At 57.0% G+C, this 15,112-nt stretch overlaps 1 protein-coding gene across 2 annotated transcripts; it reads left to right on the forward strand.

The window, feature by feature from the left end:
* The first annotated feature begins 11 nt into the window (after window positions 1–11).
* Window positions 12–14,120, forward strand: LSR (lipolysis stimulated lipoprotein receptor). Of its 2 annotated transcripts, XM_045796676.2 has the most exons (10): window positions 12–394; window positions 1,612–1,956; window positions 7,288–7,407; window positions 9,223–9,279; window positions 9,806–9,952; window positions 12,395–12,556; window positions 12,709–12,768; window positions 12,868–12,999; window positions 13,257–13,885; window positions 13,979–14,120. In XM_045796676.2, the coding sequence occupies exons 1-10, from the start codon at window positions 286–288 to the stop codon at window positions 14,012–14,014; spliced, it is 1,797 nt and encodes a 598-aa protein (XP_045652632.1). In that variant the 5' UTR covers window positions 12–285; the 3' UTR covers window positions 14,015–14,120. The 2 variants fall into 2 exon arrangements, with proteins under 2 accessions (XP_045652632.1, XP_045652633.1); XM_045796677.2 differs by lacking the exon at window positions 9,223–9,279 and having other exon boundaries at window positions 13–394.
* Window positions 14,121–15,112: the final 992 nt, after the last annotated feature.

The raw sequence follows: 15,112 nt of genomic DNA on the forward strand, positions 1-15,112 counted from the left end.
CCTGGGCCGATCCATTCCCCAGAGCGTGCGGGGGGTGGAATGGCTCGCAGAGCCACGGTGGGTCAGGCAAGTTTCTCCGCGAAAGCTGGAAACGTCCTCCTCATCCACGTTGTTTCCTCTCATTAAAGCCCTGGAACAGGGCAGGGTGGGCTTGGAATAGGGACAAGGAACGGAAGCGGGAAGGGGAGGAGCACGCACCCCTCTCAGCCTTGGTGCGCGCCGCGCCCCCTACCCTCACGGTACCAAGTAGGGGACGCGCGGGCCGGACGCGCCCAGACGGCCGCGATGGCGCCTGTGGCCCGCGGGCTGTCCTGGGGGGTGGGCCCGTACCCTGCCTTTCGGGGCTGGGGCGCGGTCATCTTCGTGTGGCTTTTTCTCAGCACCTTGTGCACAGGTACGGAGAGCGGGGCCTCTGGTGCGGTGGAACGGCGGGAGGGCACTATAGAAGGGGGATGGATGGAGTTCTTCACCGTCGAGCAGGCTGGAGAGCTGGGGAGGGGGAGAGCCGAGACTAGGATCTCCTGATTCCCAGGGTCTCGGGAAATCCCTTGGGTGCCAGAGTGAGGGGAAGTGCCCATTGGAGTCAGGGAGCGCTCCCCCGCCCTTGTTCAGAGATAGCAGGAAGTGAAACTCCCCGGACCGCGAACCCTGGAGCGATAAGGAGAATGGGACCCTTTGTGGTGTAGGGGTGAAGGACCACCCGATCACTGGGAAAGGCCGGGATGGGGACTTGGGCGCACCCCAAGATTTCTAAATCTTGGCGTAACGGGGAGTGGGCACTCGAGGGCTGGATCAGACGCTTCCTGGACTGAGAGTTCAGGAAACCGTGCCCAGGCCTCGGGTGGGTGTAGGACTAGGGACTTTCCGGCCCCGAGTCCCACCCGTGTCCCGAAGTATCTGCTTAAGGGTCTGGTAAGATGGACGTATGGACTTGGTGTGAAATCATCTTCTGCTGGCAAGCTTTCACCGGGATCTGGTGTGTGTTGGGGTGGGCGGGGTGGGGGAGGGTGGAGGAGACTTTATCTCTCCCCAAGTACTTTTGGTGTGTTCCTTTGAGATGGCTTTGGGTAGGGTGAGGTGGGACGCTGATGGAGACAATGTGGGGGCTTTACCTACTCCCTGGTTAAATAGTTCGGTGAAACAACTCCAAAATTCCGCACCCACCGCCCCCCCTCCCATCCACAAAGCCCCGTGAAACTTGCAACCTGTCCTAGTTGTTTTTGCAGTCGGGCCTTGAGCGTGGTGGCTTTGTGGTCATTTGTGCTTTGCTGGACAGGCCACAGAGAGAGGTCCTTTCCATGAGAGAATGGCTAAGGGAAGAGGGAGCTGGGTTTAGAGGCCACACTCTGGGAAGAGGGGTGGACGGGGTGTTCCAAGAAATCTGGCCATATGACCTTGTACTTGCCACTTTAGCCCATGGGTCTAGAAAATGGGCACGATTATCAGAGCTTACCTCTCTGGTCCCAGGGATTAAGAAACAATGTGTGCTAGGCACTCTGTAAAGCCATTACACTTGTAAATGTCAAGCGGGTGACAAGTGCTGTTGCTCTTTCCTACTGTAGTACTTCCCTGAGCTCACAGAGGCCCTGCTAACTCTCCTCTCGCCCTCAGCCCCTGCCAGCGCCATCCAGGTGACGGTGTCAGACCCCTACCACGTGGTGATCCTATTCCAGCCCGTGACCCTGCCCTGCACCTACCAATTGACCACGACCCCAACAGCACCCATTGTGATCTGGAAGTACAAGTCTTTCTGCCGGGACCGCATCGCCGATGCCTTCTCCCCGACCAGCGCTGACAACCAGCTCAATGCCCAGCTGGCAGCGGGTAACCCAGGCTACAACCCCTATGTGGAGTGCCAAGACAGCATGCGCACTGTCAGGGTTGTGGCCACCAAGCAGGGCAATGCCGTGACCCTGGGAGACTACTACCAGGGCCGGAGGATCACCATCACAGGAAGTATGTTGGGCGGGGCAGAGGGCGGGGCGGGGCTTGCTGGGGTGGTGGCGCGGGCTCCCTTGTACCCAACCTGGTGTCCCCACCTGGCAGTTCTTGAGCACCAGTGCCCGAAAGGTTCATGAGGGAGGGATCCTTCCTTCCTTCCTTCCTTCCTTCCTTCCTTCCTTCCTTCCTTCCTTCCATCATCCATCCATTCATTCGTCCATCCATCCATGCTTTATTTAACAACAAAGATTTATTGAGCACCTAAGATATGCAGGTGCTATTTGAAGCTGGAAATAGAGCAGTAAACACATTCATGAAATCCCTTCCCTCCTGGTGGAAGACGAACAGCATAACACAACATAGGCTATCAAGTGCTTGGAGCATAAAACTGGGTAATGAAGAGAGGCAGGGGTTCTATAATAATACGAATGCCAGCAACAATAAGTAACATTTATGTAATAACTTAGAAAGGGCCTTCTATGTGCGAGGCTCTAATCCAGGTTTATGTGGAGTAACTCATTTAGACCACACAGTGATTGTGTGAGTAGATTCTGTTGTCATTTTAGAGAGGTCCAGAGAGGTAAAGCGACTTGCACAGGGTCACAAAGCTGGGAGCAGAGCTGAGATTCTAAGTCGGCCACTTTGGGTCTCGTCTCCAAGCTTGTAACCCCTTTACTTGCCCAGGGTGGTCAACAAAGGGCTCGCCAAGGAGGTCACTTGAGTAAACAGGCTAGATGAGAGATTTTAATGACTTGCCAGGCACCTTAAGCACACTTTCCCCTGTGGAGTCCTCAATGGCCACATTATACACTCGCAGGAGTCGTTCATTCATTCTGTTGCTTTTACCGAGCATCTCCCAAATGCCAGACGCTGTTGGTGCTGGGGATGTAAGTGGTGATCAAGACAGCCAGGTCCTTGCCCTCAAGAAGGTGACATTCTAGTGGGGTGAGGCAGGCCGTAAACAGGCAGATAAGGAGTAAGAGAATTCAGGGAGTACTAAGTGCTACAAAGGAAGCCAACTGGGACCATGTGCAGTATAGAATGACTCGGGGGTGTAAGATCTTTTGCAAATGTGATTTTAAAAGGACCAGACCCTAAAGAATTTTGAGGAAGGCGATGGGCTGCAATGGGCGAGGGATGAACACTCAAACCACTTAATACATTTAGCCTTTCACTGTCTCAGACAGGGATTAGAGTTTTAATCTTGGGCATGGGGACAGAGTGGGGAAGGGAGCGTCCCTTTGCAGACCCCAAGAGACCAGGCAGGCCATGGAGCACACTCCCGCACTCCTTCTAGAGACCATGGATGAAAGGCAGGCTTCCAGGGACCCAGCCTTTCAGTCGTGTTTGGCGGGAGGGATGGGACCTACTTGCCCTGAATTTTCCTGAGCAGCTCAGCTCGAAGCATCCTGCTGTTCTGGTGGTGGGAGAGCTTCTTGGGGGTTCGGCCTGGACAGGCCCCTCCCCTATAACTCCGTGCCCTCTCGGGCCTGGACCAGGCATGATGGCCCAGCAGCCCGGTCAGGACACCCCAAAAAACGGAGAGTGCCCTTGAAGGCTGGCTGGAATCATGCTGAGTTCTGCTGAGTTCCAGAGTGACCTTCAGGCTCTCCTGGGGGGTAGACTCCTTGTGTTCCAGAGGCCCCGCGGCTTGGGTGTTTCAGGCTGCCTTGACGTGCTCTTGTGTGTGATACAGGCTGTAATTTGTAAATATCCATTGTGTGTACGTCCTCTCAGGAAACCCGGGAGCCGCGGGGGCTTCCTCCATTCCAGCTTTGAGGATGGAGAAAAGTGGACCTCCTTTTGGTGCTCCTGGGGTCACCAGCTATCCAGGTTTTAACTGAAAGTTGTCCCTAGGCAAATTATAATGGTGCGCACCCTCGGGGTCCGTCCGCCCAGGGTGGCTCCTGCTACCCCTCCATTCATCCCTGCTCCGGGTGACACAGAGCACGGGGATAGGAGCCTTCTTTCTGCCTCGTCAGGCTGCTTGGGGCTCCTGGGACCTCTGAGATGAGGGCTGCCTCTGCTCTACGTGGATAAGGAAGCAGAGGCCCAGGGGTATGGACAAGACCTGGCTTCTGTTCTCAGCTGAAGACCCACATCTTCTCCTGGCACCTGAAACAATGAGGGCAATGCCCAGCCCAAGTGATGTCAGGACCAGACACAGACCAGGAACAGGGTGTGCCTTGCAGGAAGGAGGTGGGCCCAGGCCTTAGAATTGATCAAAAGAAGCTGGAAGGCCATATTTTTTGTGGGTTTTGAAAACATTATGCAGGCCAAACAAAACACATTGAGGCGGGGATCCGGCCCCCTGGAGCCCAGATTTCAACTCCTGGCCTAGGAACTTTTGCAGTAGCTGGGGTTCCCATCCAAGCCCTCAGCATTGCGCAGGGACCTGCCCCTGAGCTCTGACTGGGGAGAGATGTGGTTGGAATCTGATTAAGGATGTAGGTGGGAAATCGATGGGCCGACGGGGTGTTAACGGAGAATCAGGAAGATTGGGGAGCGTGTAGTTCAGCGTTGTATGAGGATTTGATGGAAGAGTACGTGTATAGGGACCCAGCACGGAGAGAGCTCGATACTCAGCGGGTAGATGCGTGACCACGGAGGGGTCGTGTCCTCCACCCCTTCGCGGCTCCTCAGAAGGTCACCTTACATGAAGGGCTTCCCCTGGTTACCCCTTGAATTTGTACAACTCCCACCTCCACTCTGGTACTTTCTGTCTGCCTTCCCTGATCAGTTTTCTCCATACCCCTTATCACTCTCTGATATGTGATCTATTTACATTTTTTATTTGTCTTTCTTTCCCTGTTAGGATCTGAGCTCCGTAAGAGCTGGGATTTATGTCTGCTCTCTGTCGCAGTGCTTCTCAAACGTGTTGGTTGGGGGGCCTCTATGCTCTTTTTTTTTTTTTTTTCACTCTTAAATTCTTCCCAGAACCTTATTTTTATAACTAGCAAACTGGGAGAAGTTTGAAAAATATTCAAGATGATAGTAACAAACTCATTATAGGTTAACATAAATAATATGCTTTTTATGAAAAATAGCCATGTTTTCCAAAACACGGCAAAAAACCTTAATGAAAAGTATGGCCTTGCTTTAGCTTTATATTTTTGCACATCTCCTTCAAGTCGGCCTGAATAGAGGAAGCTGGATTCTCAGAGCTGCTCTGCATTCGATTTATTGTGACAGCACATGCCCTGTAGCCTCTGGAAGACTTCAGGGCACACGCATGAGCATGTCAGTGAAAAAGGCGAATAACATCTTAGTATTATTATGATAATAACTTTGACCTCAAGGATGCCCTGAAAACATCTGGGGGGAACCCCAGGCTCCATAGATCAGGCTTCGGGAGCCGTCGTTCTCCAGTATACCAGGTGCCTCAGATACTGCCAGGAACATAGGGTGCATTCGGTAATTATGTGTTGAATATTGAATGAGTGTATCAGGTGCCTATTTGGTTTTTTTTTTTTTTTTTAAGATTTTATTTATTTATTTGACAAAGAGAAAGACAGCCAGCGAGAGAGGGAACACAAGCAGGGGGAGTGAGAGAGGAAGAAGCAGGCTCCCAGCAGAGCAGGAAGCCCCACATGGGGCTTGATCCCAGGACCCTGGGATCACGCCCTGAGCCGAAGGCAGACGCTTAACGACTGAGCCACCCAGGGGCCCCACAGGTGCCTATTTGAGTATAGCCGTGTGTCCAGAATGCTGGAATAGACGACATGATCTAAGAAAGGGGAGCATGAAGAGGGAGGGGGTTCATTTCCAGGTCCTGGCGAAGCCCCGGTGTCCAGCACTGGGGACTTGGCAGTGGCCGAGAGAGGCCAGATTCTGCTTGCGTGGAGCCCACATTCTCCTGGGCGTGGGGTCATGGAGGGTCAGTCCCTAAGCTGGCTGACAGTTCAGTAGTCAGGTGGAGGTTATGCTTGCAGGATGGAAGCAGCCGTGTTCGCATCAGGGAGCCCAGTGCCAGCCAGAGGGAGTAGCACGAGCCCTGGCACGATGGGCCCAGTGTCTTGGAGGCCAGTGTGTCTAAGAGTCTGGTGAGCGAAGGAGAAGAGCAGGGTTGAGGCTGTTGTAACCAGTAGCCAATCTTGCCAAGGGCCTTACACACTGGGGTTAGACACTTGGAATGGTGTAGGAAGACATCAGCTGGAGGATTTTTCTTTTTCTTTCCTTCTTTTTTTTTTTTTTTTTAGAAAGGGAGTATGAGCATGGGGAAGGGGCAGAGGGAGAGAGAGAGAGAATCTCCAGCAGACTCCCTGCTGAGCACGCAGCCTGATGTGGGGCTTGATCTCACGACCCTGAGATCACAACCTGAGCCGAAGTAAGAGTCAGATGGTTAACTGACTGAGCCACCCAGGCACCCCAGGAGCACTTTTCTGTCGATGTGAGGTCTTTGAAGAAGGAAGAAGACTCCCGTTCTTTCGTTCCCTCAGCAATGGACTGGTGCCCTGCTGGGTGCCGGGTGGTGCAGACGGGGGCGCATACAGTTACTACCCTCAGCCGGCATGGAGAAGGGCAGTGGGTGCTGGGGCCAAGAGGTGGGCAGGTCAGCAGGAGCCAGGGAGCAAGAGTGGCTGGGGAGCTCTGGGAGTGCTCACCTCGGCCCCTTCCGGTCTGCCATCCTCCACGAGTCGCCCGTGGTCCCACCTGGTCCCACGTGAGTGAATGGCCGAAGGGATTTAACTAATTAGGGCTCAAGGAGCAGAGAGGAAACCGGATGTGCTGGAAGACTTTCATTACTGCCCTAATTGATGGGCTCCTTGCCCGCCTGAGCGTCCCAAGCCCTGGGCCTGACCTGGAATGTGGGGCTGACGACTCAGGAACCGGGGGTGGCCCTTGTCTCCCTCTCACAGCCACTCTTTCTGGTGCCTGGGCAGCCACCTGATTCTTGGAATGTGGCCTGTTTATCTCTGCCTCGCCACCCAGGCCTCTGGCCCCTGGGGCTACACCAGGCCGTGGGGTGCTTCATGTCGGGGGAGTTACCTTTCTTGGGAAGAGGGGTACGAGGATGGCTAGAAATCCGCAGCCCAGGCTCTAGAGTCGGCCCATCCAGCTCCACCACTGACGACGCTGTGACGGGGCGGATTCTGTAATCTTGCCAGACCTCTCTTCTCCTCGACAAGACAGGAAAGGTAACAGGACCCACCTCAGAGACTTGCTGAAATACCCTGTGTTAAGTGTTTACAAGAGCCTGAACAGGAGTACACCCTTGCTGCAAATGATTGAATGTCCCCTTGGTCCCTCTGCGGTCCCGCTCTCTTGCCCCATTCCTTCCTGATGTGCTCGTGGGGAGGCTCCGGTCCTCTCCCCCACGGTGTCCTCACCCCTCTCCTGTTGCAGACGCTGACCTGACCTTTGACCAGACCGGCTGGGGGGACAGTGGTGTGTATTACTGCTCCGTGGTCTCAGCCCAGGACCTCCAGGGGAACAACGAGGCCTACGCAGAGCTCATCGTCCTGGGTGAGTGGGTTGGGCCCTGAGGGCCTGGGAAGGGCTCAGGAACAGGGATCAGGGCCCCTTCCTCAGCTTCTTCTGTGTGTCTGCCCTCTGCCCTTCAGCTCACTCTCTGGACTCTGTCGCCTGCTTCGCTCTCCTCTCGTGGCACCGCCAGTCACTGGGGCTTCTCTGTGCCCTGCACCCCAGGCAGGGACTCCTCCCTCCAACATGTCAAATAAGCCAGAGCCAAACTGAGAGTGGAGAGAACTGGGGACTCTACCTCTTCCCCGTCTCTCTCTTTTTTTTTTTAAATCCAAATTTTCAGAGTTAATTGGCACTGAGTGCGGAGGGAAGATGGTGTGTCTCACTGAGGGGAGGCTGGACCCGCCCCCCACCCCCTGCCACATCCCCAGGGCCGCAGCTCATCCCGGGTCCCTTGCTCAGGAACCTCACCCTCTGCCCCGCAGGGATGGCGTTGTGTGGCTGACACAGTGAGGCCACCGCCATATGCTCAAGGGCAGGGTGGGGTATCCACTAGCAGCCCCCCCCCCCCCCCGGGGTCTGGCCGCGAGGTCCCCCTGCTGTGTGCGGAAGGGCCCTGCCATTAGCCAGACGCTCTGTTCTCAGCCAACACACGGAGTCTTGGGAGGCGCGTGCTCTAAGTGTGGCGCTGTGGGGCTGTACGTTGCCATCATCACACGCATGATGCAAGGAAACGCATGTGTGAACGAGCACACATGACAGGGGCTGTGCTCCAGGGTGTTCTGATCACGACAGAGCTCACGTGTGGGTGACAGAAACACATGCAGCAGGGACCTGGAGAACTCCGTGTGTCCTTGGGCCAAACGCCCAGCCGACATCAGCATTTCTCAGAACGCAGCGTCAGGACCTGCGTAACACTGTAAAAAACTCTTGAGGATCTCCAAGAGTTTGTGTATAAGTTTTTGTGGGTGATGTTTATAGTTGCTTAACGTCACAGATTGAGAGCTGGAAACTTTTAAAGCACAAGGCCCGTGAGCACACAGTCCACTATCATCAGAGCGATGAGGTCACCACTCCTCTCGGAGCCTCTGGAACACCAGTGGGAGAAGCAGCGCGAAAAAGGCAAATGAGACTTGGTGTTACTCTGGAGACCGTCCTGGCCTCACAGGCAGGACCACGCTTTGGGAGCGAGCCCCTGCTTTGCATGCTAGAACCTACTCGTTGGGGCAGGTGGTGCAGAGTCCAGAGCTCTGCTGGCGGGAGCTTTGTGGAGGGAGAGCCGGGGGCGTGTGGGTGCCCCCGTGCTACGATGCTCATGGGGCGCAGAGAACCGGCAGCACTTAAGGGAAGGCACTGGCTGGGCCGCGGAATTTGTACAGGGGACAGTATGTGTGAAATGAGCTGGAACTCAGGGCCATACTATGACTTTCATGGGCCCTAGGGCACTGTGCCTACCCTGCCTGATGAAACAGGACTATCCCTCTCACAGGAGATGGAACCCTTTGGGGTGATAGGACCCATGTATGTGGAAAAGATGGGGTGCCCACACGAGGCTGAAACTTCAGAACCCACGGGATGTATTCTGGAACACTTTGGGGCCACAGAATTCCCCGTGGCATGAGAGAGTGGATGAATTATGGGGTGGAAGCCTTCTGGAAAACAGCACTCACATGGTCTGGGGCGGCGGCAGCACGGGGGCAGGAGGGGCAGGAGCCATGTGCTAGGACCCTCCTAGGCCACCAACCCCTCTGCTTCAGGACATACCTTCACCCTGAAGAGCTTGGAGCGTGACTTCAGGGTGGGGGCGGGCTGGGCTGGCCCTTGCCAGCATAATCTGTCTCTCTTTTGTCCCTCCAGGCAGGACCTCGGGGGTGGCAGAGCTCTTACCTGGTTTTCAGGCGGGGCCCATGGAAGGTACGGGGTGGAGCCCCCCCCATCCTAAACACCGCTCGCTGTGGACCCCCACTAACCCCACCTGACTCCACCTCCGTGGCCTCTAGTGACCTGGCTCTGGGATTTGGGGTGGGCGGGCTGGCTGAGGAGGGGCCTGGGGTGTAGGCAGGGGGCTCCTGTTGACTGGCGCCTGCGGTGCTCTTCTAGAAGGTGGGCTCTGGGCAGCTGGCTCTCTGTCGCTCCTCTGCGGCTACGTCCCGTTCTTGCTCCAGCCAGGTCACCTCTGGTTTTCTGCCTTGCCGGAGGAGCCCAGTGCAAGTTCCTAAATTCAGGGCCGGCCTGGGTGGTAGAGGGTGGGCGTCCGTCTGCTGCTGTGGCCCCCGTCTGGCTGGAGAATCCAGCAGGGGTCGCAGCTTCCCTGGCAAGCTTCACGAATCGCCTCACCCTCCCCCTGATTCTGCATCGCCCCACTGTGCCTGTGTCCCTGTGTCCCTGTGTCCCTCTTCCCTCCCAGGCCTCCCGCTCACGGCCAGTTCTCTCTCTGCAGACTGGCTGTTTGTGGTCGTGGTCTGCTTGGCTGTCTTCCTCGTCTTCCTCCTCCTGGGCATCTGCTGGTGTCAGTGCTGCCCCCACACCTGCTGCTGTTACGTCAGGTGCCCCTGCTGCCCGGACAAGTGCTGCTGCCCAGAGGCCCGTAAGTGCCCCTCACGTGCCCACCCCTGCAGGCCTCCCTCCTGGGTTCCGGGGCCGGAGGCAGCCAGGTGCTGGCTTCCCAGGACAGCGCCACTGGTCTGGAGGGTGTGAGGTGAGCAGTGGGCCAAGGGGGATCTTCTGTTCTAGATGATCATTTACATGTACTCCAGCTTTGCATCATTTTGAACTTTCACTTATTTTGAGTTGTTTGTTTTGAAAGCATCATTTATGCACATGACAAAAAAATGTCAAATAGTACAAAACGTCATTCACTGGGAAGTACAGCTCCCCCCCTTTTTTTTCTTTTTCAAAGATTTTATTGATTTGAGAAAGAAAACACGAGTGGGGGTGGGGGGGTGGGCAGAGCGGGAGGGAGAAGCAGACTCCCTGCTGAGCAGGAAACCTGACACCGACCTGAGCCACCCAGGCACCCCAATAAAGCTCCCTTTAAAAATAAAATCTGAAATGAAAAAGGTAAGAAACCAAACGAAGGTTTACAGCACTAATATAATTTATACAATTTTAAAAACCCACACCCACACGAGGACTCGGGTTTACGCAGATACTATGTGTAAGGACCATCTCTAGCACATCAGAGTAGGTACCTGGGAGGCTGGGGGTAGAAGTGGGACCAGAGATGAAGAGGGAAAGAGCAACAAAACAGAGAAGGGGGAAGCAAAGGAGAAGGTGGGCCTCCCTTTTGCCACCATCCCCATTTCCCCTCCTTGGGGATGGCCACACCTCTGCTCAGTCCAAGAGGCTTTCACCATGAAATTGCAGGAGGTCGTCATAGGCTCAGGCAGGTGGAGGTTGGAGGCCTGGCTGGTTGTGTTACCTTCTCAGAAGCCTAAGGAGCAGCTTCCCCTTACGTGGCCCGCACTTAGTGCAGGGCCCAGCCTACATAAATGCCCCTCACCCACTAGCTGTTGGGAATGACTGAGGGCCAGGAAGCACATTGGAGCCGTGCCACGGCCAGTGTGTGACCTCAGACAAGCTCTCTGAGACAGTTTCCTTCTTTATAAGGTTCCCACAAGGTGTTGTGAGCTAAGGGAAGACTGTGGTGTAAGCACCCAGCACAGGGCTGCCAGTCGATCCATACTGGCTAATTTCCTGATCACTGAACTCACCAGTGGACAACCTGGTCCCTCAGAGTATGGCTGGCCTGAGAAAAATCCACTGCTCTCTGGAGGCGGATGCCGGCCATTGTGTCTCTTGTCCTTTCCGGTTAAGGGCTTCAGCCTCAGGCAGTGGGGGTTAGTCCCAGTCACAGGTGAGGAGGGACCCCCAGGGGGCTGCCACCACTGATTTGCAGTTACCCCACTGATGAAGGCTGGGGCCGGGATGGCCAGTGTCTGTCCCAAGGCCATGCTCCTTCCCTCCCGAGACTCTGATACCTCAGAGGACCCATTAACTCCCTGCCAGAGGCCCTGTTACTTTTGCTGGGGCCACACCCCTGCTGAGGCGGCTGGGACCAGCACACAGCTAGTTAGAAAATGACAGCTCCCCCAAGCCACAGAGGGGCCTCTGAGCTGCTGAGCTTTTGGCTTCCAAACTGAATCAGAGGAGGGAGCTTCCTGAGCCTGCCGTTTCCCTCTCACAATCCCAGGGAGGAAGCAACTTGCTCAGTGGGACCCAGTGACTTTGACACAAGAGCAGCCACCTGAACCCTGCCTCTTGCCTGGGGAGGAAGGCAGCAAGGAGGATTTGCCCTTGAGCTGTCATGCCCGGCTCCAGGCGGGGGGCGGGCTGGGAGTGGGTGTGGCCGTGGGGTTGGAAACACTAGAAGGACTTTGAGGAGGTACTTGGCTGCTTGGCCGAGGCAAGTGAACTCTGAGGCTCCCACGCTTTTGCCTCAGAATGATTTCCATTGCATCTGGGCCTGGAGAACCCTGCACCATGAGAGGGGAATGGGCATGGGATTTCCTACCCTCCCCACCCCCCCCCACCCCCCGACCCCCCGCATGATGCATTTTCTGGAATGGTGGCTCAGCTGCCAAAGGGCAATACTTGAGTCCGGCTAGAGGGTCCAGCACATGGGCTTTATCTAAAGGGGCATCTTTGCCTCCTATTGCTCTGTAAGAACTCAGGCCCAGGGTGGCCACATCTCCTGATGAGGCAGCTAGAGAGCTGGGATTTTTAGGTAAAACCTTGTCAAATGTAGGCAAACCATCATACAAACAGACATATTGGCTAGCCAGATGGGGGCCGTGGGCTGCCAGTGTGTACTCCCCTGCCCCAAAACCTGTGTGAGGAAACACAAAGGAGGTGTGGATTCAATGAAGCTGAGGGCCCGAGTCTCTGGAACTCTGCAGAAGCCAATCCATGGGAAGCCCCACAGCTTAGGGGTTGGGAAGAAGGTCCAGGCACATGTCCCTCCAGACCCTCTAACGCAGTGAAGGGCAGCATGGCTCCTGGCTGCTTTCTCATACTGTGTCCTCCCCAGTGTATGCTGCAGGCAAAGCAGCCACCTCAGGCGTCCCAAGCATCTACGCCCCCAGCACCTATGCTCATCTCTCCCCTGCCAAGACCCCGCCCCCACCAGCCATGATTCCCATGGGCCCTGTCTACAACGGGTACCCTGGAGAGTTCGACAGGAACAGCTCAGGTGAGGCCTGGGGGAGCCGGGAGCAGCTGGGGCAGGGGTAGGCTGGGCCTTTGGGCACTAAGGGGTCTGGGGCTGGAAGAAAGGGGATTGGAGGCTGGGTCTGGAGGGCTTTGCCCCAGGTGGGCGACCACTGACAGACAAATCTCCCTCAGTTGGCGGCCACAGCTCCCAGGTACCCCTGCTTCGTGACACAGACAGCAGTGTGACCTCTGGTGAGAACCAATTGTTACAAGGTTGAACACGTCTTTACGGGAAGGGGCTGGTTCAGCATCTGTTCTCCTAAACTGATCACCTCCATCTCCTGTCCTTAGAAGTCCGCAGCGGCTACAGGATTCAGGCCAGCCAGCAGGATGACTCCATGCGGGTCCTATACTACATGGAGAAAGAGCTGGCCAACTTTGACCCTTCTCGACCTGGTGCCCCCAATGGCCGTGTAGAGCGGGGTGAGTGGGAGCCTTGCAGTTTGAGGGGTTCCTGAGTGGGGAGGGAGAAGCCCCAGGTATGCTTGTTGCAAATCCTGGACATAGTACCTCCTTCCCTACCATGGCCGCAGTGAGAAGTATACAACACCTTTCATGTCAATACTTAAAAGATGAGAAGTCTAGGGCCTCCCAGAAAGTGTGTGAGCCAAGTGGGTGACTCTGCTGGGCCCTGGAGTTCCGGACCTCCCAGCAGTCAGTGACACCCCCCTTCCCTACAGCCATGAGTGAAGTCACCTCCCTCCATGAGGACGACTGGCGATCCCGGCCTTCCAGAGGTCCTGCCCTTACCCCAATCCGGGATGAGGAATGGGGTCACCATTCCCCTCGGAGTCCCAGAGGGTGGGAGCAAGAGGCCCCCACAGAGCGGCCAGGGAGTGGCTGGGGGGCCGGGCGGCCCCGTGCCCGATCTGTGGATGCTCTGGATGACCTCACCCGACCGAGCTCTGCTGAATCCGGGAGGAGGTCTCCCCCAAGTAGGGGGAGGAGAGGTCAAGCCTATGGACCACCAAGAAGCCGAAGCCGAGATGACCTCTATGATCAAGATGACCCAAGGGAATTTCCACACTCCCGGGATCCCCACTACGATGACTTCAGATCTAGAGAACGCCCTCATGCTGACCCCAGGTCCCGCCACCACCGCTCCCGGGACCCTCGGGAGGATGGCTCCAGGTCTGGGGACCCCCAATATGATGGGCGGCTACTGGAAGAGGCCTTGAGGAAAAAGGGGCCAGCTGAGAGGAGGCGACCTTATAAGGAGGAAGATGAGGAGGCGGCCTACTACCCTCCAGCGCCTCCACCTTACTCTGAGACGGACTCCCAGGCCTCACGGGAGCGGAGGCTTAAGAAGGTGAGTGAACAATCCTTCCTGGCTTTAAGACCCTTCCTGGACCCTCTCCTCTTGTCGTCCCCAGTTCTCACCCTTTCTCTTTCTCCCTTGCAGAATTTGGCCCTGAGTCGGGAAAGTTTAATCGTCTGATCTCACGTTTTGTATGTACCTTTTGTACTTTTTTTTTTTTTTTAATTTGAGGGACTTAACTGATGATCTTGCCCTCCTAAGTCTAATAAAACTTATGATCACAAGGCCTGTGTCTAGGGGGAGGTGTTTCTTTTGCTGCGCGAGGTGGGTAGCCCGGGCAGCTGCTGTGTCTGTGTGTGCGTGTGCGTGCCTGCGAGTCTGCAAAAGGCCGCGTGTCCAGCTTTCTCCCAGGACTCGCATCCCAGGCCAGGAGGAAAGCACCGGCTCTGCCTTCCTCCCCAGGCCAGAGTACGTGCCCCACGCTGACTCCGCCCGGCCCTGCGTGCGCGCCCCGGCCCCGCCCAGACGTGCGCATGCGCCCCGGACCCCCGCCTTCGCGCACCTCCGACCGGCCGCCGGGAGCGCGCGTGCGCGCTCCTCTCCCCTTCAACCCCGTTCACCTCCCCCCAACTCCGACCTACTTTACTGTTTCCAAATCCCGCAGCCTGCCTCGTCCCCGGCGACCAGAGCCCCTCCTCCGGGTCCCCCGGCGTTCTATCCGGGCCCGTGTTCCACTCGGGCGGCTCGCCGGCGGGTGCCGGCCGGCCGTGGAGGTGGCGACGGCGACCTCGCGCCCCGCCGAGACCCGGGCCCGCGCGCGCCCGCCCGCCATCGGAGACACACAGCGCGCGCGCTCCCCGGGGGCTGCCCTCCCCCCGCGCGCGTCGGCCCCGGGCTCGCGCCGCCGCCGCCGCCGCCGCCGCCGCGCGCGCGCAGCTCAAGTAAAGGAGGAAAAAAAAGGGGGAAAAAATAGAAAGCAGCGGCGGCTGCACCAGCGATCCGCCGCCGGACTGGGCCAGGCCGGGCGGCGGACGCGCAAGCCGGCGATCCAGGGGAGAGGCGGCAGCCATCCAGGGCGGGCCGGGTTAAAAAAAAAGTCGCGGCGGCGGCGGCCGCTGCTCAGGGAAGGAGGCCCGAGGGCCGCGTGCAGCGGGCGGGGGGCGGCCGTGCTGCGTCCCGGAGCCGAGAGCCGCCGGGAGCCGGCGGGCGGGCGGGCGGAGGCGGCGGCGGCGGCTGCAGGAGCAGCGGCGGCGGCGGCGGCGGCATCTCCTCCTCACA

The sequence above is a fragment of the Ursus americanus genome, chromosome 21 (genome assembly GCF_024610735.1).
Source record: "Ursus americanus isolate L20-20 chromosome 21, mUrsAme1.1.p, whole genome shotgun sequence".
NCBI lineage: Eukaryota > Metazoa > Chordata > Mammalia > Carnivora > Ursidae > Ursus > Ursus americanus.

Excerpts from the sequence above, each read along its gene's own strand:
- LSR (XM_045796676.2), top strand. The coding sequence starts at position 286 with ATGGCGCCTGTGGCCCGCGGGCTGTCCTGGGGGGTGGGCCCGTACCCT. Across the intron at positions 395-1,611 it reads TCTCAGCACCTTGTGCACAG|CCCCTGCCAGCGCCATCCAG; the intron begins GTACGGAGAGCG and ends TCTCGCCCTCAG. Across the intron at positions 12,769-12,867 it reads AGACAGCAGTGTGACCTCTG|AAGTCCGCAGCGGCTACAGG; the intron begins GTGAGAACCAAT and ends TCCTGTCCTTAG.